Source organism: Pan paniscus, chromosome 9 (genome assembly GCF_029289425.2).
Source record: "Pan paniscus chromosome 9, NHGRI_mPanPan1-v2.0_pri, whole genome shotgun sequence".
Lineage (NCBI taxonomy): Eukaryota > Metazoa > Chordata > Mammalia > Primates > Hominidae > Pan > Pan paniscus.
This window is the reverse complement of record NC_073258.2, coordinates 22,172,680-22,199,816: the sequence shown is the minus strand read 5'-3', so window position 1 is coordinate 22,199,816 and position 27,137 is coordinate 22,172,680. Positions and strand designations below refer to the sequence as shown.

Here is a 27,137-nt window from a genome sequence, read left to right as displayed (position 1 = left end):
CTTGGATTAACTTGCTAACTGTTCCCCTGGAAATGTGATAAAGACAGAATGCCCACTATATTACTAAGCACATTGCTTATGGTAAAAATGACACATCTGGATGGGAAAAACCATAAATGAGGTATAAATACTTCCTGAGGACACCATCATTTTGAGCTTCTCTGAGTTCTATGACAACTGATTGGGCCTAATCCTTGTGGGAACCCTAGAATTTATACTTATGGGGCTGTTACATACTCCCTTGGGATATGTGACTTTTAAGCTGGACGGACTTGTGCACCTGCCCTATTCAAGTCTTATTACCTCACACCTGAGCTGTTACCTGGGGATGCAGGGGTACAGCACTAGAATGGTGCTAAGCATGGCCTGTGATGGTCTTTTGAGGGTCATCCTGAGCAGATGCATTGGTGACCATGACATTTGGCCAGAGCCATACTTCTGGGAAGCGGCAGAGCAAATACTCAAACGCGGTGGTCTGCCTTCACAGTACTTGCTTTCTCTTTGATTGCAAGGCCCCAAAACTCCTCTCCTGAGATAACTGAACACTGGCCCCAAGACTTTGATACAACTTCTTGTTTATTCCTCCAGTGATCTGTGAAGTCCCTAAATTTGGCAGCATCTAATCCATCCTGCCTACTTAGCCTCAACAGGTGGTCTAACTGGTCACTGAGTTCCATTCCAGGCAATATCCCAGACAATTCTTTAAATTCAATGATGCCACCTTGGTTCACACCTCTAGGTTGGCTTTCTAAGCCCTTTGACAACTATGGGTTCTAGCTAGAAGGTCATAATAACATCACAGCTGATTCCCAAAAAAAGATGGCTATCACCCACTCTAACCAACCGACACCTAAGCTCTCCCTGGCCTGGGATAATAGCTCCAGCAATGACAAAGACCAAGGGAGGCCCTACCCCACCACAGAAATAATCTTGCAGAAGTTTACACTCTACAAGCCCTCCATAGAATGTGAGTTGAATAACACAGTGAACCCAGCAGATTTGCTGTCAGATTAACACCCAGATCAGAAAGGGTAGGACAAGTCATTCTTTCCCAGCCTTCCTTTTCTCTAAGCAAAAATTTTGAAATGGAAATCAATACAAATGATATCACTTCTCGGAAGTCCTCCCTGAGTCTTCCCAGCTATGTTCATCTTTTTCCTCACAACTTTGAGCCTCTCTCTATTATAGAACACGTGAGCATCATTCCTCCCTGAGACTGTGAGTCCCTGGGAAGCAGAGTCTGTGTCTCAATTCTGCCTGTCACGACAACCAGTCCAGTGCTGGACAGATAGTAAGTGCTCTATAAATGATGATGAAATGAACAAATGAAGAAAGTAACCTGAAACAGGCCACCCCAACTGTATTTTTGTCTGCATGACTTGGATGACTGAATTAATTTCATCTAGTCTAACCTGTAATTTTATGTCAGAATCCTGGTTAATAGCAGGACGTGGGCAACTTTTCCATGGTTACATCTAATCACCAGCTCAGATAAATAACTTGGTTTGCCAACCATAAAGTGACATGTTTATAGAGATTCTAAATCAATGGCCCCAAAGTTACTCAGACATGACATAGTGCTGAAGGTTATAAAATTCTGTCTCGAGCCATGTCTGGCTCTTCTCTTCTGCTCATGACAAGGAGTGAACAAAGAGGAAGGGAATGACACAGAACAAAAACTAGAGGAGGAAACCCACCAGAAAGCATGGATCACGGATGGCGCTCCCATCAGATGAGGTGCAATAGCCAGCGCCAACTGAAGAATTCATTCACACCTCACGGTGGTTTAGTGATGGAGGACCTCAGACTCACAGAGGGGAAACTGAGTCTGGAGAAGTATCTTGAGAGTAGAAAGTTTGACCTCAAACTCAAGTGCTTTTTGTACTATGTTAAGGCAACTGGTTGTCAAAGCAGTGTCAGTAAACAAGTCCAGTTTTTATCAAATGGTCTTGTTATTTCAGCTTCTTAAAATAATTTGCCTCATTTCAAAAGAATGAAAGTATTTTTTGCTGAAGACAGTGATAAAAGTGCTATCAAGTATGTAGAGAAAGTAGCCCTCTCGTATCTTGTTGATGGGTATATAAATAGGTATAATCTTTTGGGAGCAAAATTTGGAAGTATTAAGAAAACTATGCATACCCTTTGATACAGCAATTCCACTGAAATGGTTATATACATGTAAAAAACATACAAGGATATTAATTTCAGTACTATTTAAAACATCAAAAAATTGGAAACAACATAAATGAAAGTGATTAAATGATATTGTGGTAAGTCCATACAATGGAATATTATGTGACTATTAGGAAGAAAGAATGACCTATATGCACAAACGAGAAAGGCTGTCCATGACTTCATGATTTCATTTAAAAGATTTTGAAAGTAATATGAATGTGTGTACGGGTACAGAGCTTCTGAAGAATAATTACTTATAAAGCACTTTCTAAGAAAATTTTATCTGTCAAAATGTGATCATATGTGCATAAAATATGGAATAATATAAACAAAGTGATAAACAGTGGCTAATCTAGGAGGTGGGGCTATGTAGGGTTCTTTGTCTTTGAATACATTTCTATGTTGTTTGAATATCTTCCATTATTTTTGTAACGAAAATCAAGATGTGCTTTCTGTAAAATGAAGAAAACCGTATTATTCAGGAGAAAGTATCTTCTATATGCATGTAAGTCAGTCTAGGAATACCAAATTTTTCAAATTCATAATATGGACCAAATACTTTAGAAATGTACTAGATCCCAGGCAGTGTTAATTCATTCAAAGGATGAGAGAGGACAGGAAGAGAAAACACATATCACAAATATTTAAAAAGACAGCTATTTCTTTGCCCCTGAAAATCTGTGATTCTGGTCTGGAGCCCTAGGGCCACTTGGAGTCAACAGAAGTGAGTAGTCTTCCTGCATCCTTGACCATCTCTGGACACTGACTTTTCAAGGGCAAATCTGCTCACATATATATCACAGGTCAGGCACAGCTGTGGCTCATTGCTGCTTGCAGGAGAGAGAAAAGGAAATCAAAGGCAAATCTAACCATGATGGCAATGATGATACAACAAACAACTTGCAGGTTCTCCTAAAGGTTCTGCAGACTTTCCTCCAAACCTCACAGGCAAAATCTGAGATCAGTCTTTGGGAAAACTAGTAGGTTATGTTGCTGTTCAGGAATATTTTTGTTTTTTATACATGAACTGTGTACTTGGCCACCACCTTATGGAACAAGTGAATGAATTTCATGTGAGTCTCTGGGCCTTTTCTAGCTAAGAAGTATTATATACTATCACTTTTTCTTTAGCTTCATATCTCAGTGGGTTGTTCTGTGTAACCAGAACTAAATTCAGTGATGATGGTAGGAGGGGGCATGATTTTAAGATAAATTCTTTAGGATTTCCCTACAAAGCATAAAGTGCTCTATGGGTTTTGAAAAGTTGCCTGTTACAATTTTTAATTCCCTTTTTTAAAAATTACACTTTAAGTTTTAGGGTACATGTGCACAACGTGGTTACATATGTATACATGTGCCATGTTGGTGTGCTGAACCCAGTAACTCGTCATTTAACATTAGGTATATCTCCAAATGCTATCCCTCCCCCTCCCCCCACCCCACAACAGGCCCCGGTGTGTGATGTTCCCTTTCCTGTGTCCATGTGTTCTCGTTGTTCAATTCCCACCTATGAGTGAGAACATGTGGTGTTTGGTTTTTTGTCCTTGTGATAGTTTACTGAGAATGATGGTTTCCAGCTTCATCCATGTCCCTACAAAGGACATGAACTCATCATTTTTTATGGCTGCATAGTATTCCATGGTGTATATGTGCCACATTTTCTTAATCTAGTCTATCATTGTTGGACATTTGGGTTGGTTCCAAGTCTTTGCTATTGTGAATAGTGCCGCAATAAACATACGTGTGCATGTGTCTTTATAGCAGCATGATTTGTAATCCTTTGGGTATATACCCGGTAATGGGGATAGCTGGGTCAAATGGTATTTCTAGTTCTAGATCCCTGAGGAATCACCACACTGACTTCCACAATGGTTGAACTAGTTTACAGTCCCTCTTAATATTTTTTAAAAATTGGGACTAAATGTTGAAATATTTTTGTGACTTATTGACAGAATAATGAAATTCTAATTTAACTTACTGATGTCATTAGAACAATTCCTCCAAGTGAAATTCTTAGGTCAATGGGGTCACACATTAAAGCCTATGAATTGCAGGCTATGACATGGATGACCCTTGGGGACATTATGCTAAGTGAAATATGCCCATTATTTATATTATTCCATATTTTTATGCATATCCTATCACATTTTGATAGATAAAATTTTCTCAGTGTTTATTTTCCAAGCAGTATTCTAAAGTGCTTTATAAGTAATTATTTAATTCTTCAGTAGCTCTGTCCCATACACAAAAAGACAAATGCTGTGTGATTTCATTCACATGAGGTATCGAGAGTTCTCACTCATAAAAACAGAGAGTAGAATAGTGGTTGCTAGGGGCTGCTGGTGGGAGGTGGTGAAGGAGAGTTATTGTTTAATGGGCACCGAGTTTCAATTTTGCAAGATGAAAAGGTTCCAGGCATTGGCTGTACCACAATGTGAATATACTTAACATTATTGATTAAAATGGTGAAGAGGGTTAATTTTATGTTATAGGTATTTTGCCACTACTTTTTGAAAAAGTAGTCTATGAATTGGCTCACCTGAGAGTGCAATGCCAGATCCTGACCCAGTCAGGGTCTGACTCACTTACAGGAAGGCTTCGGTGAAGGAGCAGGGGTGATGGGATTACATCACGGACTTTACCTCACCTGAAAACAGTCCACACCTCAGCTACAGCACCCACCACAACAAACTGTGGCTTATCTGTTCACAAGAGCGTCCCTCCCCGAGACAGAACTTCTCAAGGTGAAGGACAAGAGGTGACCTCATCCAGGTACCTGTTGTGTCTTACCCAGGTGGTTATTTCACTCTGCATGTGGGCTGGCTACCTCAGGAGCTGCAATCAACAGGTTGGATTCAAGGAAAACCAAGGACAAAGGTGAAGGAAATGCAGAAGTTTCTGAAAGTAAACTTCCACTGGCTTTTTACCTCAGGATGGTTGAAAAAGTTAGTATAAAAAAAAACCTGGGACAGCCCAGGGTAGGAGAGAGAATAAATGCACCCTTCTACAGACTGGGACCACCATCAGTTATTTTTATCATTGTGAATTCTCACAGGAGTTTTCCAGCGTCACAGCTCACATAACACTCTCACAGGTACCTTATCCTCATAACAGACCTCCCCAAGGACAGGAAGAAGCCAGAGTTTGAATCCCGGAGTGGAACCTGGATACAATTCCAGTGCTTAGTTACCAGCGAGGGCAAGTTACTTAATTTCTATTAACCTCATTCTCTCTGCCTGTAAAATTGAGTTAACAGTATTTACCTCACAGAATATTTGTAAAGATCAGGTACCATACTGAAAATCAGGCCAGGCGCAGTGGCTCACACCTGCAATCCCAGCACTTTGGCAGGCCGAGGCGGGCAGATCACTTTTGTAGTGATCTGTAGTGGAGTTAGAGACCAGCCTGGCCAACATGGTGAAACCCCATCTCTACTAAAAATACAAATATTAGCTGGGCATGGTGTTGCACACTTGTAATCCCAGCCACTTGGGAGGCTGAGCTAAGACTGTGCCACTGCACTCCAGCCTGATTGACAGAGTGACACTCCGTCTATAAAAAAAAAAAAAAAGAAAGAAAAAGAAAAGAAAGAAAATCAAAGTTCCTGGCATATAATATGCACTTAATAAATAAGTATGATAGCCGGGCACAGTGGCTCGCGCCTGTAATCCCAGCACATTGGAGGCAGAGGCGGGCGGATCACCTGAGGTTGGCAGTTCGAGACCAGCCTGACCAACATGGTGAAACCCCGTCTCTACTAAAAATATAAAATTAGCCGGGCGTGGTGGCACATGCCTGTAATCCCAGCTACTAGGGAGGCTGAGGCAGGAGAATCGCTTGAACTTGGGAGGCGGAGGTTGTAGTGAGCCAAGATCACACCACTGCACTCTAGCCTGGGCAACAAGAGCAAAACTCCATCTCTAAATAAAAAAATAAGTATGACTTCCCTTTCTTTCTTCTGACACTAAAGTCTTTCCCTGGGGCATTGCCTCTACTGGAATTTGCACCATGGTCCTTTAAGGGGCCTCGTTGTTCTCAGGCTGCTCAGAGCAGATATGGGAGCCTTTGCCCAGGGCAGGGGCAGGTCAGTCACTGTCCTAGCATTGGCGGACACACCCGTAGGCAGCTGTAGAACACAGTATACTTCTACACCTGTTAAATCCACCAGGAACTTTTACCTTTATTTTCTCAATTTTTTGGACTTGAGTCTCACATCCATCTTTCAGACTCTTTTATAATAGCTTCTCCCCAAATGAGCATAGGGCAAGGGCAGACTGGCCCACGAGGAGACGCCCAGCACAGGCTTTTCCTAACACCTTCCCAACTTTCTCCTCCTGTGCCAGCCAACCAGCCCTCAACAGACGAAGCTTCAAGCATTTGTTTCCCACTTCCAGGGAAAGCACGGTATTAATCATGGTTCTGAAACCGAAGTGCCTAGGTTCAAATTCAATTCCATCTCTCACTATCCCTGATATGACTTCAGCAAGTACTTAACCTTTCTTTGCTTTAGTTTCATCTTTTGTAAAATAGGGTAAAATAAGACACATGGTAGATACTCATAAAGTTTAGCTTTTACACATCAATGTAAAAACACAAAACTTTCTATTACATATATATATACACACACATACATATATACATATATATAAATGCATTGTGAAAGTTATGGATGGATATATATAGAATGGTGTATATTTGTACTCTAAGGAGAATATGCAGGAGAACTTTGATACTTGTACCATTTTACAAGCATATATTATTTTTGTAACCTAAGCACACTTAAAAAACACACGGGTATGGTGAAGAAAAGGAAAGTGGGAGAGAAGAGGGCAAGGAAGCAGGAAAGGAGAGAGAGAAGAAGACTAAAAATGGTTGCTTGAGGCAGAAACTAAGGGCTGGATGACAAAGTCTTGATAGGTTAAGATATCCTGGTGATGGCGTTAGTGCCATTTGCAGAGTTCCCAGTGCCTTGGCTGGGAAACCTTTTTCCATACACATCTGTCAGCCCTGTATACATTTCCTTCATATGTAGGGAGGAAAAGATAGAGTGATTAGCAAACACTTGGGGGAACTCAGTTCCACTGACTCAAGTGACCCTGAGTTAGAGGAGAAAATGGCGGTGGTTCCCAGCTCATTCACAGTAGGAGGGCTGCCCATGTTCCTGGGGCACTTTAGGGAGTGAGGGGGCAGCTTTCCTGGACGTCAGGGAAATAGAGAAACACCATGTAGACAGCCCTAGGAATCTTCTACACCACCAGGTAGGAAATGCTTCCAGGAGACCTGGACGTATTTCCTAAAGATGTCTAGACTACTTTGCCTAGAAGGAATGAAGGAAGGCTCTGCCTCTTTTGGAATAATCTTTGAAACTACCTTAGTTTCTCCAATGTCTCAAGAGATAGAGGCTGAAACAAGCAAAGGTTTGTTTTACTACATTCTGGGCAGGACCCCCATGGGACTATTCACTATTTTTCTCCAACCTAAAAACTCAGTACTGTGTATAGTAAAAAAAAAAATCCATATCCTTTTATGGCAAAAGTTACATCATCACAACTCCTAGAGCAAGGCTGTCCACTCCTTATATGTAGCCAAGATCTTCAATGAGCCAATCCACATTCCTGACTTTTTCAAAGGGTGAAAAACCTCTTGTTCCTAACTCCCCTCACATTATTTCTGACGGATAAAAAAGCTTATCACAGTTCACAAAATGCATGCTCCAAGAAGCTTGCATTTCTGAAAAACTACTTAATATATGGAACATATTCCATGAAAATTTATTTTCAAATTCCAAATGCTATATTGCTTCTATGCATAGCCAGGTGTCTATGGGGCCCCACCCAAACAAAGATAGCAAATTATTTTTGCTAGTGACTATAACAATATTTTCCCCCACTTTATTAATACCTCTGGCTACTAAAGTTCCTGCCTACCAAATATGTCCTTGTAACTCATTCTCAACACAGATGCAACCCCTCCCCACGACCCAACCCAATTCACCCAAAGGAACGAGGTAGATGTGCTCTGAAGGAAAATACCAAAAAGGCTCCTCAAGAAGGTGACTCACCTTTCTCGTGGCTGCTTGGCGGTGGGGGTGGGGAGGTGACTGGTTTGGATTTATCATAGTTGTTAAAGCTCTGGCTGCGTCGGTTGTTAGCAGTAGTTGACCCTCCGCGTGTTTTGGCCTCGCTGCCTGCAGCGGATACCCTCGCGGTAGGACCTGGAAGTCTAAAATGCAAAAGCAACAGGATAATGCATTCAGTCTCAGAAGAATAACAGTGTGTAGGAAGAAGGAACTGCAACCATGCAGGAGGTAAAAGAAACTATCCAAGACATTGTGTGGAGGTTTGCCAGTCACAGAATTTGGTGGAACCATTACAAACATGTAGGCAAGTAATGACCCCAGCAAAGTCCAACAGCAAAATGTGAAGTTTCCCTTTGAGCAGAGAGAAAAATTTTGATGAAGAAATATGTTTGTGGATTAAAAATACAAAGTTCAACATGGCAAAACCCCATCTCTGCTAAAAATGCAAAAATTAGCCAGGCATGGTGGTGGGCACCTATAATCCCAGCTAATTGGGAAGCTGAGACAGGAGAATCAGTTGAACCTGGGAGGCAGAGGTTGCAGTGAGCTAAGATCACGCCATTGCACTCCAGCCTGGGTGACAGAGTAAGACCCTGACTCAAAACAAAACAAAACAAAAACAAAGTTCATTTTTTTTTCCCCCTCTGGGATAAGTATTTTTACTTTTGCATAGGGTCAAGCCAGTCATTTCTAATTCTATCAAGCATGGAACATAAAGGCCTCAGAGGATTCTAAACTGATAACCTTGTGTGTGCATCTCTTCTGATAGGTATAAAAACTGTTTGCCATAATCTGGGGTTGTAAGTATCAAGAAAAGGACAATTTATAGTGGTGAGAAGGTGAATTACTACCACTCAGAATCCAACATATTTGCAATGAAAACTTCAGGTTGGTTGGAAACACTTGCCCACACATACATTTCCCTTCAACACCTGATGACCTGTCTCCAAAGGCATTATTTTGAGGCTGAAGTACAACTTATCTGCACAGTAGATGGATAACATCATATATTCTTCCTGTAAAACTGGCAGGAATTTGTTGGCCTAAAGACAAACACACACTCTCCCTTTAAATAAAACACCTCATTTTGGGTGGTTTGGGAAATAAAGTCACCATCCATAATGTGTCTAAAGGTATTATGGCCCATTCACCAAAGAGTTAATGGTAAGACTCCTCAAATCAGAATTTTGGTCCAGGGAATTACTAAGCAGGCTGTTTCCAATAATTAAAGTTGAAAGATGAATAAATGATGAAATGTTTAGTTATATCTTTCAGCTGAAATCCACTTAGCTGTGTTTAAAAGCCACTGGAACCTCAGCTGACTAGCATTAGATCTAGTGATAAGTCTGAATTTTCAAGTCATAAAACTTTCAGCCTTCTCTTTCCATGCAAATCTGTAAGCACCAAAGAAGTCTACAGTCTGGAAGCATTTTAGATATAAGCAGGCAATCACTTTAAACTTTTTCTTGTTGGCTGGGCAAGAAAGATGGTTGTAGAGTAAACAGAGAACATGAGCTGGTGTGAGGGGACTGTAAAATTTATATAGTTAAAAAGAAGCTGGCCCAATTCCCTGACTGGGAGCTGGGAGAGAAGGAAGGGGGTTAGCTCTTCCCCCAACAAGTTGCAGTGAGAATTACTTCCCACTGTGCTGCGAGGATTTGTCCCTTGGTTAATTTACCTCATCTCCTTTGGAGAGGACATTCACTCCACAAAGACAGGCACAGAACAGAGTACAAAATACTAGCAGTGCCAGTGCCTGTGTTTGGGGACCAGATGTGGCTAGCACATCTGGCCAAGGAGGTCCAGCAGTGGGATCTTAGTACCTCTTGGTTCTGCTTCCAATGCAAACAATGTTCTGCAAGTCCTTCAAGTCAGTGTTATCTGATTACTCACATCCAATGGAAGAGCTTCTGCAGGTGAAGATCTGGGCCTCCCTTGGGCTGGACTTTTTAAACCAGACAGAGTCTTTGGGAATCATTATGCCCACAGATAGGCCTAGAAAAGGATTATGGACTTGTTCCAAGATGATGTCACAGCAATGGTATTAAGTGGTGTAGGGGAACGCAGGTCACAGTATTTTACCACAGTGTGGAATTTGCAAAGAGCAGGGAAGCAAAAAGTAATGAAGAGGGAAAAGATGCATTCTTTCAGAGTTGCTGGAGAGCCCCTGCTGTGCTGACCATAGGCTGAACCACAGCAGATTTTTAGGACAGGATAAGGACTTTATAGAGGCAAGCAATCAAAGCATAGGATGGGAAAGATACAACCTTAAATCAGGTAGGCAGTCTGGTCCTCTGTGAGGCAGCATGGTGTAATGGATAGAATACAGGTTTTTCCATACACAAGACATTGGCGCAGTCTCATAACTTCTCTGAGATTCAAATTCCTTACCTGTAACTTTGGAATAATGATGAATAATGATTTACAGTTATACCCAATAGTTAACAGTTAAACCATTGGGTATAGCTGTAAATCTGAAATGGCTTAATGTCCAGCCACCATATGTTAGTTTCCTTTCTTGTCTTCTCCAGTGAACACAGGTTCATGAAGGGATTGGACACTGGCATAAAAGAAACATGCTATGGCACAAGAAATAATTGGATAAATCAAGAAAATAGATGAGTCTAGGTTAAAGTATCAGAGAGAACTGGACAAAAATCAATACACAAAAGTCTGAGATGAACATTTTCAAAGAGGCAAGATAGGCTTCGGCGAGCAGGGCTCATCATCTCCCTAGGAACATTCCAGAAGAGAAACTACTCAATCCAAGTATCTGTGGCTGACTGAGATCTTATACTTGGGGTATCTGTGGGCTCCACTCTCTGGAATGAAACATCCCTGGTTTTGGATTAACTAAGACAGTTCTGGGTTTTCCTTGGGTTGTCATGGTCAGATTCTTTTCACTGAGTCAGTGGCTAGCTACTCTTTTGATGGGAGCAGCACATCGTTCAAATGGCTGCAGCATTGTGCCAAGCCTTTTGGGACATGGAGAAGGAGTTCTTGAGGACTGTGAGGATAGTGGACATGGCAAAGGGCGAATGGTTTGCATATAGCCGTCAAAAGCCACCAAAAAGCTCAAGCCAGCTCCTGTCCACCCCTGACCACTATCGCCTCTACACTCTAGTCAGGACAGCTCCCTGAACTTGATCAAATCAGAAAACTGGATGGAGATCATGTACTTTTTCCCACCATTCAGAGAGAATCTATGTTGACTCTGTAGTTTAACATTAGGTTCTGTTGTAAATGGCCTCAGATCGTTGCTTGCTCCAAAGTAAGCCCCCTCCGTCTGACATTTTCAGCAAAATTTGGTTCACAAACAAAGGCCATAATGACTGTGTGGTAGGTGGGAAGAAAGAAAAAAAGCTAAGCCCGGACTCACCCAGGAGGGAACCAAAACATCTCTTGGGATGATGAGTCCATCCACAAACTGAACTAATTCAGACTGAACTTTAAAGTACTGGGGTTCAAGTGCAGGATTTCAAAGCCAAAGGTTACCACAAGAACCTGAGACACCCAAGCAAACCTGGAAGGCCACTGGACTTTCTACAAACTGAAAGAGGCAGAGCTAGAATGCTCAATCTTACCCGGATCTCGAGGGGCTTGTCGACCCCAGCTGACATCTAGATTACACATGTATTGGTAAAATACGTGAAGTTCAGAAGGTATTCAGAGAAGGAAATGAAGATCTCGGAGGTTGGTGAGATGATCAGGAAAGGTAGTGTGTACAAGACCCCAGAGCAAGTCCGGCACGCTGAATGGGAATGTGAGTAGGGGATGGGAAAGCAGGGGGCAGAGCATGCCACTCTGAAGCAAAGCCTGTAGAAAGTACAGGGGAAAGAAAGAGCTGGTGTGTGCTGGGACTCGGGGGACAGAGTGGGAGTAAATGAGGCTAGAGAAGCAAGCAGGGCAGGGGAGGGAAGACTTTGTATGCTACACTATGGAGCTTGGACTTGGTCCTGCCCTCCAGGGATATGGTGTTAATTAAGGAGGCGGAGAGCACAGGTAGAGGTGAAAAGCAGAATATCTTCCAGTTTACCAGTGGTGCAGAGCCGGGGCCTCTGGCTAACATTTTGAGATTCATTATTGGTAACATCCTTGTGTATCATGGGAATGTCTATCAACCTCCAGTCTGGAAGCATCTGCCATCTGGAGCATTAGAATCCCTGTTTGCTGAAGAGCTAGGTCTTGGCTCCTGTGGAACCAGGTATCACAACAGATGCTGCCTACTGGGCCTGCCTCACTGAGGCAGCGTGGTGAGAGGGGAGCATGGCAGGTCAACCCTGCGTCCCTTACAGCACCAGAAAGTCCCAACAGCTCCTTCCCAAGAGGAACTTGACCTCTCATAATCACTGTATGTCCAAACACAGTTACAAATAACAGAGAACACAGACGGGTCCTTTGAAACATATACATGTTGAGTTTTTAAAATATTAAGCTTAAGGGAAGTGGTGTAAGAGGTGGGGGAAGAATCCTGCTGCTGTTAGAGCCATGGTCAATTTCTCCAACGTGTGCAGAGCCAATTAAGCAGAGCAGTAAAACTGTCATTCCCAGCACATAACCTACGAGTGCATCCCGGCTCCTCTGCTCCACGTGATGTACGTGCTGATGGCAAAAAAAAAAAAAAAAACCAGTTCTTCCCCCCAAAACCACTTCAGAGGCTGGGAGCAGAGGATGGCCCCTCCCAGGAAGCATGGCAGCTTGTGTGCACATGCTGGGGTTTGGGGAGGGCGGTCATAATCAGAGATGCTTTTTGCCAGGCGAGATGATTACATACGAAATCTCTCATTTCCATGGCATCTGCTTTTCAGCCCAGCAGCTGGGCAGAGAGGACCAAACTACTAACCCCACTGCCTCTTTTCCACAAGATAGTTGCATGCAGATCAATTCTGTGGGACTTTCTAGAGGCAGCCTGGTTGCCTTACCTGACCCAGATGAACCCAAAATACCAACACTGCCATATCTGAACTGATTATATATCAGGACTAAGGAAAGACTTTATTAATTTATATTTATAATTATTCATTAAATGACTTTTTTAAGCCTCACAATGCTGTGAGCAAGGCAAGACTACCCCATTTGACCAATAAGGAAACCCAGGCTCATAGAGATCAAATCATTTGCCCAGGTAACACCATCAGTAAGTGGTAAGGATGGGCCTTCGCTTAGGTTTAACTGCACCTCATATCCACTATGCTTCTCTGCTTCCTGCAGGTAAAATAAGCCTCCCTGGGCTCACCAGGGAGGCCGGGAGGCAATAAGAGTGGTCAAAGGCAGAAGTCCATGGAGAGCTTTCACCCTTATATCAATTCCCTCCATACGCCCCTACCCACATCCAGATTCAAGGGTGAGGCTTCCCATTCTTCTCAATACCCCTGGTGCCCATCAAAGTGTTGGGTTCTGGCAGGTGTTCCACCAATGCTTGGTCTCCAACAAGAGACCTATTTCCAGAGCCCCAGGGGAGGTGGCCTCCTCTGCCAGAAGGGGTAGGACTGCTTCTTTTGGCAACCAAACTTTACTGCTGTGCTTAGTGGTGCTTGATCAGCTAAAATTCTTCACAGGATCCTGCTCAAGGCTGGGGGTGGGGAAAGGGGGGTGTAGAGAAGGCAAGGAAGAACCTTCAAAGGCTTCATTTGAAACAAAGAAGCATCCCTTCATTGGCCTCAGCAGAGACAAAAGCGTATCTCAGAGAAGCTCTAAGTGGGGGATATGACACTAAGGGAAAGCCAGATCTTGGCTTAGGGTAAACCCAGAAGCACTGTGCCCAGCCCAGCATCAGGACAGGGTTGACACACCCTCATCTTCCAGTGCTTCCTCTCTTCCCCCTGCCTTCTTCCATCATCTGGGACTGATAACAAATCATTCCTGGGATGGGCATGTGCTTCCAATTAGATATTTCCCCAGCTAGGTCCTGTTTTCTTTATCTTGCAGGACTGAGCACATCGTGGGAACAGGCACTAAATTTCAGGTTTCCTCCCAGCTCATCCCTCCCCTTTCCTTTCCCATGTATGTGCATTTGTGTGACATTCAACCCAACTGAGAAAGAACCAGTTTGCCAGAGCAGTGGGTGTCCACTCTGACTTGGGCCTGGTGTTGTTAGGGAAAGCAGCTACTTTCTGCATGGCTACCAGAAGTGGTGACAAACTTGGGTCCTCTATTGTCCTCCTCCACCGAGTCTGGGTAACGTGTGGACTTGCTCTATCGAGAAGCACACTGCCATACGGTTTCTCCCCTCGCCAGCCAGGCAGAGCCTGACCTGGGTCTCCCCAAGTGTAAGCACTTCAGAAAACCAAACTCTAGGTTTGGCAGCTCAGTGGCTCACACCTGTAATCCCAGCGTCCTGGGAGGCCAAGGCGGGAGGATTGCTTGAGCCCAGGAGTTGGAGACCAGCCTGGGTAACATTGAGAGACCCCACCTTTAAAAAAAAAAAAATTAGCTGGGTATGGAGGCATGTGCCTGTAGTCCTAGCTATGTGGGAGGATTGCTTGAGCCCAGGAAATCAAGGCCACAGGGAGCCATGATAGCGCCATGATAGCGCCATGAGTCTAGGTTAAAGTATCAGAACTGGACAAAAATCAATACACAAGAGTCTGAGTTGAACATTTTCAAAGTGCATCTGCACTCCAGCCTGGGTGACAGAGTGAGCAAGACCCTGTCTAAAAAAAAAAAAAAAAAAAAAAAAAAAAAGAAAAGTAAACTCTGGCTAGGAAAGGCACCTAGAGGCTAACACACTGGGGTAGCAAGTGAGCAGTTATTTTGTATGTATTTGTGATAAATGAAGACAGACATGAGTATGGATTTCCCTTTCCATACTCAATAAGAATATGGAATTCAATGAAATATAAGAATAAGAATTCAATGAGAATTCAATAAGAATTCAATGAAAAATAAATACCAGTCATAATAAGGAGATTCTACCCCAGCAGCAATTTCTGTTAGGATGCCACAAGGGCAGTGTGAGAGAAAAAGCCAAGAGTAGTGGTTGAAACGTAAGATTTTAAAAAGCAGCCTCAACAACCACAGAGATCCCAGAATTGAAGGAGAGGGAAGAGAGTGTAGCACTGTGGTTATAGTGAAGGTTCTGAGTTAGACCACCTGTGTTCAAATCCTGGTTCGTCCATTTTTTAATGTGTGTGGCCTTGGGCACAATGACGTAACTTCCTAAATTTTAGTTTCCTCATCTGTGAAATGGAGACAATAATATGACCTACCTCATGAAGCCTGGCATGAGGATGATATAAGATGACACATTTGAACTGGTGCATTCAATAAATGTTAGCTGTTGATACCTTGAAAATAACAGTAGAAGCAATGATGCAACGTGATATAACTGGCTTTTCCCATACCATAGGATGGGTCCTCATAGGAGGCAGCAGACAGGTTAAAGTCTGAATTAAGAGAACTAGCTCGTGAGCAAGCCTATTTTTTATTTTCAGGGAACTGAGGCGGTCTCCATGGCACCTAAGAGCATCCAGAAACAAAGACGAGACATAGCTGCCTTGCTGTTTTGTCTCCTCTGCCCAATATGGATTCATGCTCAAGTCTTTATAACTCAAGAGAAAACCAAACCCACATTAGTAATTTTAACAACAACAACAACACAAAGCACAACACACATAAATGAGATGCAGGTGAGGTGGGATTAGGGCCAGGACAAAGCAGGAAGCAAACTCATCATAAAACCACTATAAAAACTATGTAGAAACTCACCTTTACCTAAATCAGAATGGATTCTGATGACAAAGCAGTCAAAGCCAAAAGTCAAGAAAATGCGAAACGTCGTGTACACCTCAATCTCACTTGCACTCTGTCACTTCCCCCACACACACTTGCAACAATCCCATGGCCACTTTCAAAGCTCTGCACCATGGGACCATTAGCCAAAGCACATTTAGTTTTCTCGAACTGCAAACATGAAATGAGGAGAGGACCAAAGGCAAACTCAGCCAGAACAGAGGGAACAATGGAACAGTGGGTTGGGATTAAACCATGCTTTGCAGGACACAGAGAAAGTCTAACCTAGAGATCTTTTTCTGACCCAGAGTGAAGCGGATGATTTTGCTTTGAGATGAGTCCTTGGATGATGCACTGCATGATAGGAAAGAAAAAAGTGGAAGAGCTGAATGAGGAGAGAGAAGATACATTAGACACACAAATCCTAAGAGTCTTCTGACAATGGGGATGTTGCTGTTTCTTTCCCCCTGCCCACTGTTTTCTATGACACACAGCTTTCTTTCTAGGTCTCAGTTTACTGATTTGATAGATTTCCAATGTGAAGAAACTGCTTTTAAGATTATCTAAGAATGCTTGTGTGTATGTATTCATGTGTGTGTTTCTTTAAACATCAAATGTCTTTCTTGCCTTAAGGCCTTATTCTCAAAATATGGGGTCCCTAACAAGTAAACAAACTTTATGCCTTTCTAAAGTATTGAGATGTTTCTATTTCACATGCTTGTTCTACTGGGGTGCTTTTCAGATGAATGTCCTCAGTATCCCATAAAGGTGACCCAAAACAAGATGTTTGCAAACCTATACCCAGATGTTGCTGGCCTTGGGAATTTTTGCTTTTAATGCTATAGAAATCACCATTTAATGCTTGTTAAACTCACTAAATTCTGCTTTTCTTGTACTATAAATTGGTACATATAAAGAATTTTAGTTAGGCTTAATAAAAGAAAAAGTTAAACTTATTTACTGCTTTCTGAAAGATAGAAATATTTATCTTTCTTGCATCCATACATCCTGTACCATGTTCATGAAAGGATCTGAGGTAAGAAATAATTTATTGGTTTTACTAGTCTTAGGCAGTGAAGAGACAGAGGAGAATAGAGAAAAATATAAAGTCATTTTCTGGATTATTCTTTAACAACTGAATACTGATTATCTGTGTAGACGCAGATGGAGGAAAAAAAGCAAGTCCTGGAGACTATGCTCCTCTCCTGGACTCCAGACCAGTGGGGAATTTCACAGGGTGAAATGTGGATTAAGTTCTTGGCCACCATGTCAGTTATGAGATGAGCTCAGGGGAAGAAGCAAAGTGAGCCTCTATGAGGCTGTCATGGAAGATTTGCTCTGATTCCTTCATGCCAGTGGAGCAAAAAAAAATCTCAGATTTTCTTTGCCAACTTCCATAGCTCCTTTACCAGCAAACTTCATGAAAAGTTGTCCAAGCTTTAGTATTTGCTACCCCCCAGGGGTGCTGAACCTAGATAGCTTCAAAATAGTTTTTAGGCAGAGTTCTAACAGAAAAACAAAACAAACCTGGCATGTGGGGGGTTTGCATCAACATTTGACATTAATAATCAAGGGTCCAAACCACTGCCCTTGGAATTTTGGTTATCAAAGATAGAATTTGGAGACCGAGCCACTGATGTAATTTTATCATTCTTAAATTTATAGCCAGAGTGTTAGCATGGGATAGCATATCCCTAGACCTTGAGAACAGGATTATCCTTTGGAAATACAATTAGAAAGTATCAGGATATAGTGAATAAAACCAGTCTTCTGCAGAAGTAACCCAACCTGGGCAAGATGAAGGGGTGAGGACATACAGCAACTCCAAAGCCCAGTCTATGTCACCACTGTAGGGTCAGGGGGCCATGATGGCAGGACACTTTGTAGCTGGAATAAATGAATGTAAAAACCTGACTCAAGTAAGTTTGGCTCTTCTTTAGGTAAAGCACTCGTTAGTAGTAGGATGTTTTGGCTTACTGGGAGATGGGTGCTCTGACTGGAATATCTGGTTATTTTAAGAAAACAAACGCCTACCATGGAAATGGATGCCTCAGGTTAGCAAAGCTCAGTGACACAAGCCACTATTTCTCAATGCATGTTCCTTGGAACCCTATGCAGTGAGATGCTCTATAAAATAAGAAGAGTGACATGGCTAAGTTTGTAGAATGCTCCTTTCTGTGTCACCACCTGTCTGAACATTCATAATGCATACCTGCTCTCCTGGGCTTCCTCATCTCAAAGAATAATACCACCACTTACTTAACTGTTCAAACCAGGAATCTAGGCTTTATCTGTGATTCCTCTCTTTCCATTACTCCCGAGAGTTAATCTGTTTGCAGGCCTCTTGGTTCAACCCCCTAAGGATTCAGAATTGGTCCAACTCCATTTTTGCTTCTATTACCTTGGCCCAACTCATCTATAGGATTGCAAAGTCCTCTCAATTGAGGTCCTTCCTTCCATTCTTGCTCCTCCACAATCTCATTCTCCAAAGAGAAGCAAAGGTGGATTTTTCGACCTGCCAATCAGATCCATTCTTTCTACTACTTTAAGACTTTCCCGTGGCTTCCTGTCACCCTTAGAATGGAGTCCAAACCCTATCCAGTTTAACTGGTACTCTATGATGGGGCCTGAGTGCCACAGCAATGTGCAACTCCAGGGACCACAGGTCACACTGTTATCCACATAAATGGTAGCAGCCCTCTCTCCTTCCAAACTACCTTATCACTGATCCCTCTCCTCCCCTACTAAGCTGTAATAACCTTGTTTATGCTCTTCCAACACACCAAGCTTACCCTTCGTGTCCTGAGAGAGACCTTTCTATCAACCAAACCTAAATTAGCAACCCAGCCCCTCTGAATCCCATCATCTTATTACAATACTCACCACTATCTGATAGCTCCCTTTCCTGTTCATGTGCTTGTTTGCCTGCCTCCTCCAAGAGCATAGGAGAGCAGGCACCTCGGCAATCTCATTCATTCTTGACTCCCAAGTGCCTAGAACAGTGTCTGGCACGTGGGAGGCTTAATACCAATTAAATAAACAAATGCATATTGGCAGGTTCAAGGATCTCAGTAGACCTACAATGACAGCCATATAACAATTTAACCCAAATTATCTCCCAATATTTTCCCCCCACAGAACTGCAATATGACCCAAGTTAACATCCCAGGGAATAAGCACTCGGCAGAATGCAGTCTGGGAAATGATGCCCTGATCATTTAAATAACCCATGTCCATCAGGGAAGCTCTGACTGGGAGTGACTCCCACTCAGGCAGTTCTCCAGGGAAAGGGTTTGGCAACTGGCTGATAAGGCTGTCTGTTCCTCATTGCTAGTCCAGGCATCTCTCCCACCCCACAAATTTCCATAATGCAAACTGGATATAATTAGATAATTAATTACAGGACCTGATTTACATTACACCCATCAGTGCTGGTTTTAACATCATCACAACTGGGAAATAGCACTTCTCATGGGGAAAAAAGAAGGCTGTAACTGTCTATAAGGCAGCAGCTGTGTTTGAGCAGCTTTGTGCTCTGCCCAACTAAATGGGTAATAAAAGGTATATCAAGGTGTGTGAGAAGCCTTATGATTATTAATGCTGGTGCTTTGGGGGAATGAAAAGAAAAGGCCATTACTCTTCAGCACACATTGGATGAAATCAAGCAATCAATCTGATCAGTGACATTTAGGGTTTATAGCTGAAGTCTTGTGGCTTAAAAGAAAACAGTATGAACTTTTCTGTAGAACTTGACCTCCAGTCAAAAACTCTAGTTCCTAAAGTCTTCCTTTTTTTTCTACCATTAAGACAAAAGTTTTACAGGGTGATGTTATTTCCATTGTAGCACAGTAGATAGTAACTACAGTGGCAATTGGCTTGTACCCGGTGAGTATGACTGGCAAATGTCAGTCCCCCTGGGAACAAAATCCAGGCCCTAACCCTGCAGATCACTCCTGCATTGTGGGACTCTCCCCATCTCAGTTCAACACAACACAGTCACATTTAATGGTAACTGCTCCTGTTAGGTGATACTGCCCTGCTCAGGGATGGCTGCCTCCTTCCCTTGCCACCTTTCTTTGGTGCCCTCTATATTTCTGTTCTCGCAAAGCAGAGGCATCCACAGGAATAGAACTTTTACCTCCACTAAGTAAAACCACTCTCATTTATAACACTGAACATTCAGCTTGTAGGGAGACACACAAAAGGTGTTTGAAGTCTATTTTAGGGGCTGTTTATTGTCTACGAGCATGTGTGTAATGGGCCGGAGTAATAGCAGGAGCAGGTAATTAGCTTTGGCTGCTGGCAATTCTGACCTATAAAAGCATACATCTCTGCCAGACACAAGAAGGGCTCCTCACTGCATCCATTTCAAGGCCATGCTAATTTCCCACTAACCACCAGTAGCTCTCAGCATTGAAGAAGCACAAATGAAAAAGCCATACAGGATAGCCTAGAGATTGGTTGGCATGGAGGAAGGTGCCTGAAAAACAGAACCATCAGTTGGCAAGGAGCCCCCACCTGGACTGCATTTCAGCTTGTGCTTTTGACTGCTGATGTGGCGCTGGCTGGTGAGGCTGGCACGGGGCTTGGGGAGTGACTGGCACCTGCTGCTGAGGGGTGCCAGCCTGGCACTGGGAGGGGGCCCCGGCCACCTGGGATACGGCGGGCGGCAGAGGTGAGGAGAGGTGCTGCTTCTGGGGCTGCTGCTGCTGCTGCTTGAATCGGGAGAGGCTGAAGAAGAGGCCTAGAATGGCCTTGAGGTTTCCATTCCTGATCTCTGCAAGACAATAAAGAGACTCTTGTCAGATGGGGAGCTCTTCTTGCTGTTCAATGGGCTGTTTCAGTCGGCACGTGAGTTTGATTTCTTTAGGATATGACAGGCTTCCTGAACACTTCATTGGTATCACAGTCAATTAAAATCAGGCCTATACCACAAAGAAATTAGCTTATTCTCGCCATTAGGATTAGAGTGGATACAGGAGGCAAGTTGCAACTGGATGTCTGGTAGGTGCCAAGAGGAAATTCTCAGTAAGGACACCAGTGAAAAAGCGTCTCGAGCAAGACCGTGCTTGTTCTACAGGCAGGGGATGGAGGAACTCTGGCACTGGGGGAAGCTTATGGGTCTTCACAGTGCACTTGGCTTCTGCCAAGTCCATGTTCTAAGCTTCAAGCCACAGTGAGTGTGCCAAGTGGCTGCTGTCCCACTCCATGATCTGTGCTCTGCTTTCCCCAGTCGTCCTACTCTCAAATACGTGGCTCTGTGTCCCCCATCTGCTGAACAGATAACTCTAATTTGGGGTGGGTATAGGATAGGCTAGAAGGACTTGGTTCCATAATGGACTCATACAAAATATTCCCTACATTAAAAGAAATTAGAACAGAGTGGGAATAAATTTTTGTTTTTATTCCAGACAGTATTTTTCAATGTTAAAATGCATTTGCCTCAAAGTATGCATAAAGAGTTGCAGAGGAGAATAAAATATTTATTCACAGGCAAAGGCTATGGCTCATGAGGGGCTTCTCCTTGGGAGATCCCTCCTTTCTATGCAGTTAACACTAGATGCAGATGGCCAGAGTCTGAGCAGATCCTGAGAGTGAAGTTCTGGGGCCACTGAGCATGAGGGACAGAGGAAAGGGAACCTTGGGGGCAAACTTACTCAACACTCTCTGCTTTCCTGTCATCCTAGGATGGGTTTTTCTTAACTGGCAAGGGGGAAAAGACAGATGTGAAGCAAGAAAGCTTCAAAGGCCTTGTTAGAGGGGTAGGTAATGCACACTTACAGGTTAGCCCCAGGCTGGGAAAGAGGCTGCTAGTGAAGGAACAAGAGTTTCCTCCAAGGCTTAGTTGAGGGGCAGAAAGTATGAATGGAGTCCTTTCAGAAGTAAGCTCCATTCCACGCAGAGGAGGAAGTGCGCCCTGCCAGTGCCTTCCCCCCAGAGTGATTTGCTGATTAGGTCAGGCTGAATTATTTCCCTTGAAGCATCCCTTTCTCCAGGCTCTGAAGAAACTGACAATACAAACTTCTAGAATCCAGCCTTCACACCCTACTTTGGGAGCTAGCAGATTCTGATCACAGGACAAAGTAGACAGGAGCATAGCATTTGGAAAACCTAAGCCATGAGTTCCAATCTGTATTCTTACCACTTAGTTGTGCAACCCCAGGCAAGTCACTTAATCTCTCTGGGCCTCAGTAAAAGGGCAATACAGACACCACTTTGCCCCATTGCACAAGGTTGTTTTGCAGAACAAATGGGAGCACTTAGGCAAAAGCACACTTTAAACAGTGAAGTCCTTCATTCATCTTGGTTATTATATGACTATAACCCCAGAATCCTGAATGAGATTCTCATACAGCTCCAGCTTCATACCTTAAAAATGACAGTTTTTACTATGGTGACCTTTTAACCTATTGTGCTAACTATGACACTTTTGAGAATGAAAGCCAGGGAGTGGGGAGCTCTTAATTAGACCAGGACCACAGTTGATAGCCAGGACTGATGTGGACAAGTCAGGATGCAAAGTCACTGCTTATAAACCACTCTGTGTGATGTGTGAAGCAGATAAATGTCCAAGGGGTGGGCCAGCCCCTCAGTCTCTTTTGGTAATTCAGCTTTAATCCTTCAGCCATGGTTCCTTCCCCACACTAAGGAAACCAAATGAGAGCCACACACCTGTAGCATGTTCCACTTCTGCTTCCAAATGTTCTCAGTGGTACATGAGAATCACACAGTGTGAGGCTTGGATGAAATAATTCAGCTGGCTACTCACTTTACTTATGGGAAAACAAAGGCCCACAAGGTGAAGTGACATATCTATAGTCACCCAACTGGGCAGTGACAAGACCTAGGGACAGAATCAAGATAAGCCGGCCAGGCATGGTGGCTCACACCTGTAATCCCAGCACTTTGGGAGGCCGAGGTGGGTGGATCACGAGGTCAGGAGATTGAGACCATCCTGGCTAACACGGTGAAACCCCATCTCTACTAAAAACACAAAAAATTAGCCAGGCGTGGTGGCGGGCGCCTGTGGTCCCAGGTACTCAGGAGGCTGAGGCAGGAGAATGGCATGAACCTGGGAGGTGGAGCTTGCAGTGAGCCAAGATCACACCACTGCACTCCAGCCTGGGCAACAGGGCAAGACTCTGTCTCAAAAAAAAAAAAAAAAAGAAAAGAAAAGAAAAGAAAAAAGGAAAAAAAAAAAAAAAAGAATGAAGATAAGCCAAGCAAGGTCTGACACTCTAGTTAGTGTCTGTTAAAGTTAAGAAAACAATTTCCCCTCAAAACTGAATTCACTGGAGGGAGAAAGTACTGCTAATTATGGGGATAGATGAAATCTATGTAAGATTTATTTTTAGTGCCTTTTACAGTTATCAAGTCATATAGTTTATAACAATAAGAGCTATTATTAACCAGTGTGTATCAGGCTAAGCTCTTTATATGCATGATCTCATTTAATCCTTACAATATGGGAAGTGAGTAGGATTATCCCTCTTTCACATAAGGGGAAACAGAAGCTCAGAAAGGTTTTATGACTTGTCCAAGGTCGTAAACACTGGAGCTGGGATTTGAATCTAGGTTTTCCGACTCAGGGTCCAGTTTCCTAACACTGTGTAACTTGAATTACTTGTATAGCCATCATGTTTTATTTTAATAAATAAAATAAATGCTAGCTGGTAGGCATTTGAGTATTCTTTATTTAAATAAATAAATATTTTTTATTGATAAATATTTTTTATTGATAAATAAATATTAAATATATAAAAATATATTTAATGTTTATTTTATAAATAAATAAATGAAATCCTAGCTGGTAGGCATTTGAGTATTCTTTATTTTTCTGGGATGTCAAATATTCTGTGATGCTTTTTTTTTTAACCATGCAAGAAAAAACAGGAGAGGAACTAACAATTCAGCATACCTGGAGGATCAGGGGTCATCCACTGCAAAAAGCAGGCACGTTCACATCAGCTCCCTCCATCACCTACCAGCCCAATCCCAGTGCAAACAGCGTCAGTCCTGTTGTATTTTCTACCTACCATTGTCATTTAGTCATTTATTGATCAGAATGGCCATTGTTCCCTAAAACATTTTTTTCATTTGTCAGAGACTACAGTGCTCCTCCAATAAATATATTTCCTCTTAGAAGGCAGCATTTTTATAACAAACATCTCTCATTTTTTGGAGCCAGAAAATCTTGTGGTTAAATCTCTATAGTCCATCGTTTATACACTTTGAGATTTCACAGGATTCAATCTCTCTGAGCCTCAGTTTTCTTCTTTAAAATGGGCATATGTCCTACTGTACCTTTCCTATAGGATTGTTATGAAAGTTAATTGAAGATTAAATGAGAAAATGAGGCCGGGCACGGTGGTAAACTCCTGTAATCCCAGCACTTTGGGAGGCCGAGGCAGGCAGATCACAAGGTCAAGAGATTCAAACCAGCCTGGCTAACATGGTGAAACACCGTCTCTACTAAAAATACAAAAAAATTAGCCAGATGTGGTGGCACGTGCCTGTAGTCCCACCTACTTGGGAGGCTGAGGCAGGAGAATCGCTTGAACCCGGGAGGTGGAGGTTGCAGTGAGCCGAGATCACGACACTGCACTCCAGCCTGGTCAACAGAGCAAGACTCCATCTCTAAATAAATAAATAAATAAATAAATAAATAAATAAATAAATAAATAAGAAACTGAGTGCACCTAGGATACTTCCCGACTCTGTACTTCCCTTTTTTGGCTGAGAAAATGTGGCCATTCTACCTGCAACCTCCTCAGAACCCACCACAGAGCTCTTCACCCAAAGGAAGCCTAAGAAGTGGTCCATTCTCTCTGCTCATCCCCTGTGAGCCACAGTCGCTGGTGTCCAGAAAGGAAAACCATGAATGATCTAACATTAGAGAAAACTCAATGGTAATCTTTCTGGTTTTAAAAACAGTTTTACTGAGTTATAATTTCATAAAATTAAGTATACAATCTAATGATATTTAGTAAATTTAGCAAATTCTAGATTTAAAATATTTCTATCATCCTAAAAAGATTCCTTGTGCTCATTTACAATCAATCCCCAAACCCACTCCCAGGCAACCACTAATCTGCTTTCTGTTTCTACAGACCTGCCTTTTCTGGATATTTCACATAAATAGAATCATGCAATACAGATGGTTCCCAACTTGTGATGGTTTTACTTACAATTTTTCACCTTCACTATGGTGTGAAAGCAATAGGCATTCAGTAGAAACTATACTTCAAGTACCCATACAGCCATTCTGTTTTTCACTTTTGGTATGGTATTCAATAAATCACATACAATATTCAACACCTTATTATAACACAGGCTGTGTGTTAGATGATTTTGCCCAACTATAGGCTAATGTAAGTGTTCTGAGCACATTTAAGGTAGGTTAGGCTGAGCTATGATGTTCAGTAGGTTAGATGTATTAAACGCATTTATTTTCAACTTATGGTGGGTTTATCAGGACGTAACCCTACAGTAAGTTGAGGAGCATCTGTATATAGTTTTTTGCATCTAGTTTTGTTCGTTTTGAGACAGAGTCTCACTTTGTCATCCAGGCTGGAGTGCAGTGGCGCAATCCCAGCTCACTGCAACCTCTGCCTCCTGGATTCAAGTGATTCTCCTGCGTCAGCCTCCCGAGTAGCTGGGATTATAGGTGCATGCCACCACGCCCGGCTAATTTTGTTGTTTTCAGTAGAGATGGGGTTTCACCACATTGGCCAGGCTGGTCTTGAACTCTCGACCTCAGGTGATCCACCCACCTCAGCCTCCCAAAGTGCTGGGATTAAAGGCGTGAGCCATCGTGCCCGGTCTGCATCTGGGTTCTTTTACTTAACATACTGTTTTAAGGTTCATCGATGTTAGAGCATTTGTCAGTTTTTATATTCCCATCATATAGATACACCATATTTTGTTTATCCATTCACCAATTGATGGACATTATAACTGTTTAATTTTCTTTTCAGATTACAAAAACTCAAGAGTGCTGAATGTGCTGACAGCCACACAGTTTCTACCATGGGTGGTCTATAACAGACAGTATCTAAAATAGCTAGAATTATATTCTTTCCATATTTCCAAATGGTATTTGTCTGTGTTCCATGAGGCTTGGTAAGCCAGCTCCACAGGAAGCCTAAAAAAACCCCAAAGCCCCACAAGAATGTTTCCCTCATGACATTCCCCAAGGCTTTGGAAAAGGAGTTACTGTTTTGTATCTGATTAACCTCACTTTCTGGACTTCTAGAGAAGGAAAAACATGTAGATGTAGAGAGAACTGACTTGCCTGAGGAGACACTAGTCAGTTGTGGCTAAACCCAACCTGGAGCCCTGTTCTTTCTCTTCCTGTGGCCACTCTTGTGGCAACAGAAAAGCAAATTGCATGAGCCATATTCTCATATTCCAATTTCTATTTGAATTAGTATTGCCTTGACTCCACTTTCTTTGGGTTCTGACTAATCGCTTTCTTCCCACTGGCTGGTCCTGATCTGCATAGATGCTGGGGGGTAATGTCAGGCATGAAGAGTAAGATAAATAGGAGTTATTTTCTTTCAACATTTTTAAAGAGAAACTTCAGGCTTGGTTTACATGGCACAAGTGCTGAAATAATCTAATACAAAGAAACCGGCTTTGTAGGGTATAAGGGATTCAAAGCCAAAGGGAGGGCTGTGCAAACCACAGAGCTGCAGAACTCCTATTCAATTCCTTTGAGCCATGGTTGTGTGAGGTTTACCCAGCTGATTAAGGACTGTGGATTCTGCAGCACTGTCCCTGCAGTTGGGCCGGCCACATAATCAGCATTCACCACTTAACTTGCCCCTCCACTCAACAGCCCTCTGTGTTCTTGCTGCTCTCCAAGTCTGCCAATCACTCTACCCACAGGAGAAGTGGGATGAGAGGATGGGAGCAGAGCCTATGGGGACCCTTCTGCTAAGAAACAGAAACTGAAGGTCTCAGTCAATGCCATACTCAGGTAATATAGGTAGGAGGAAATGGAAATGTTCCACCTGCTGCTTTCACCGTACGGGTCCAGAAAGACCTCCTGCTTTCTAGCTTGGGATGAAAGGAGGAGAAAACTCAGTACCTAGATCTCTGGCCATCAGGGCAGCAAACCCAGGACTGAGCTAATCAAATCAGCAACTGG

At 42.8% G+C, this 27,137-nt stretch overlaps 1 protein-coding gene across 12 annotated transcripts in view; it reads right to left on the bottom strand.

The window, feature by feature from the left end:
- NAV2 (neuron navigator 2) overlaps positions 1–27,137 on the bottom strand; it is a 770,363-nt gene that overhangs the window by 219,933 nt on the left and 523,293 nt on the right. For 7 of the 12 annotated variants that reach the window (XM_063608132.1, XM_063608133.1, XM_063608134.1 and 4 more), the window contains 2 exons: positions 20,504–20,762; positions 8,237–8,397 (listed from right to left, as the gene is read on the bottom strand). In XM_063608132.1, the coding sequence (XP_063464202.1) occupies positions 8,237–8,397; positions 20,504–20,762 (420 nt within the window). Of the gene's footprint in view, positions 1–8,236; positions 8,398–16,270; positions 16,340–20,503; positions 20,763–27,137 lie in introns of all 12 variants that reach the window. The other 5 variants (XR_008620161.2, XM_008955911.5, XM_055094236.2 and 2 more) reach the window with 1 other exon arrangement.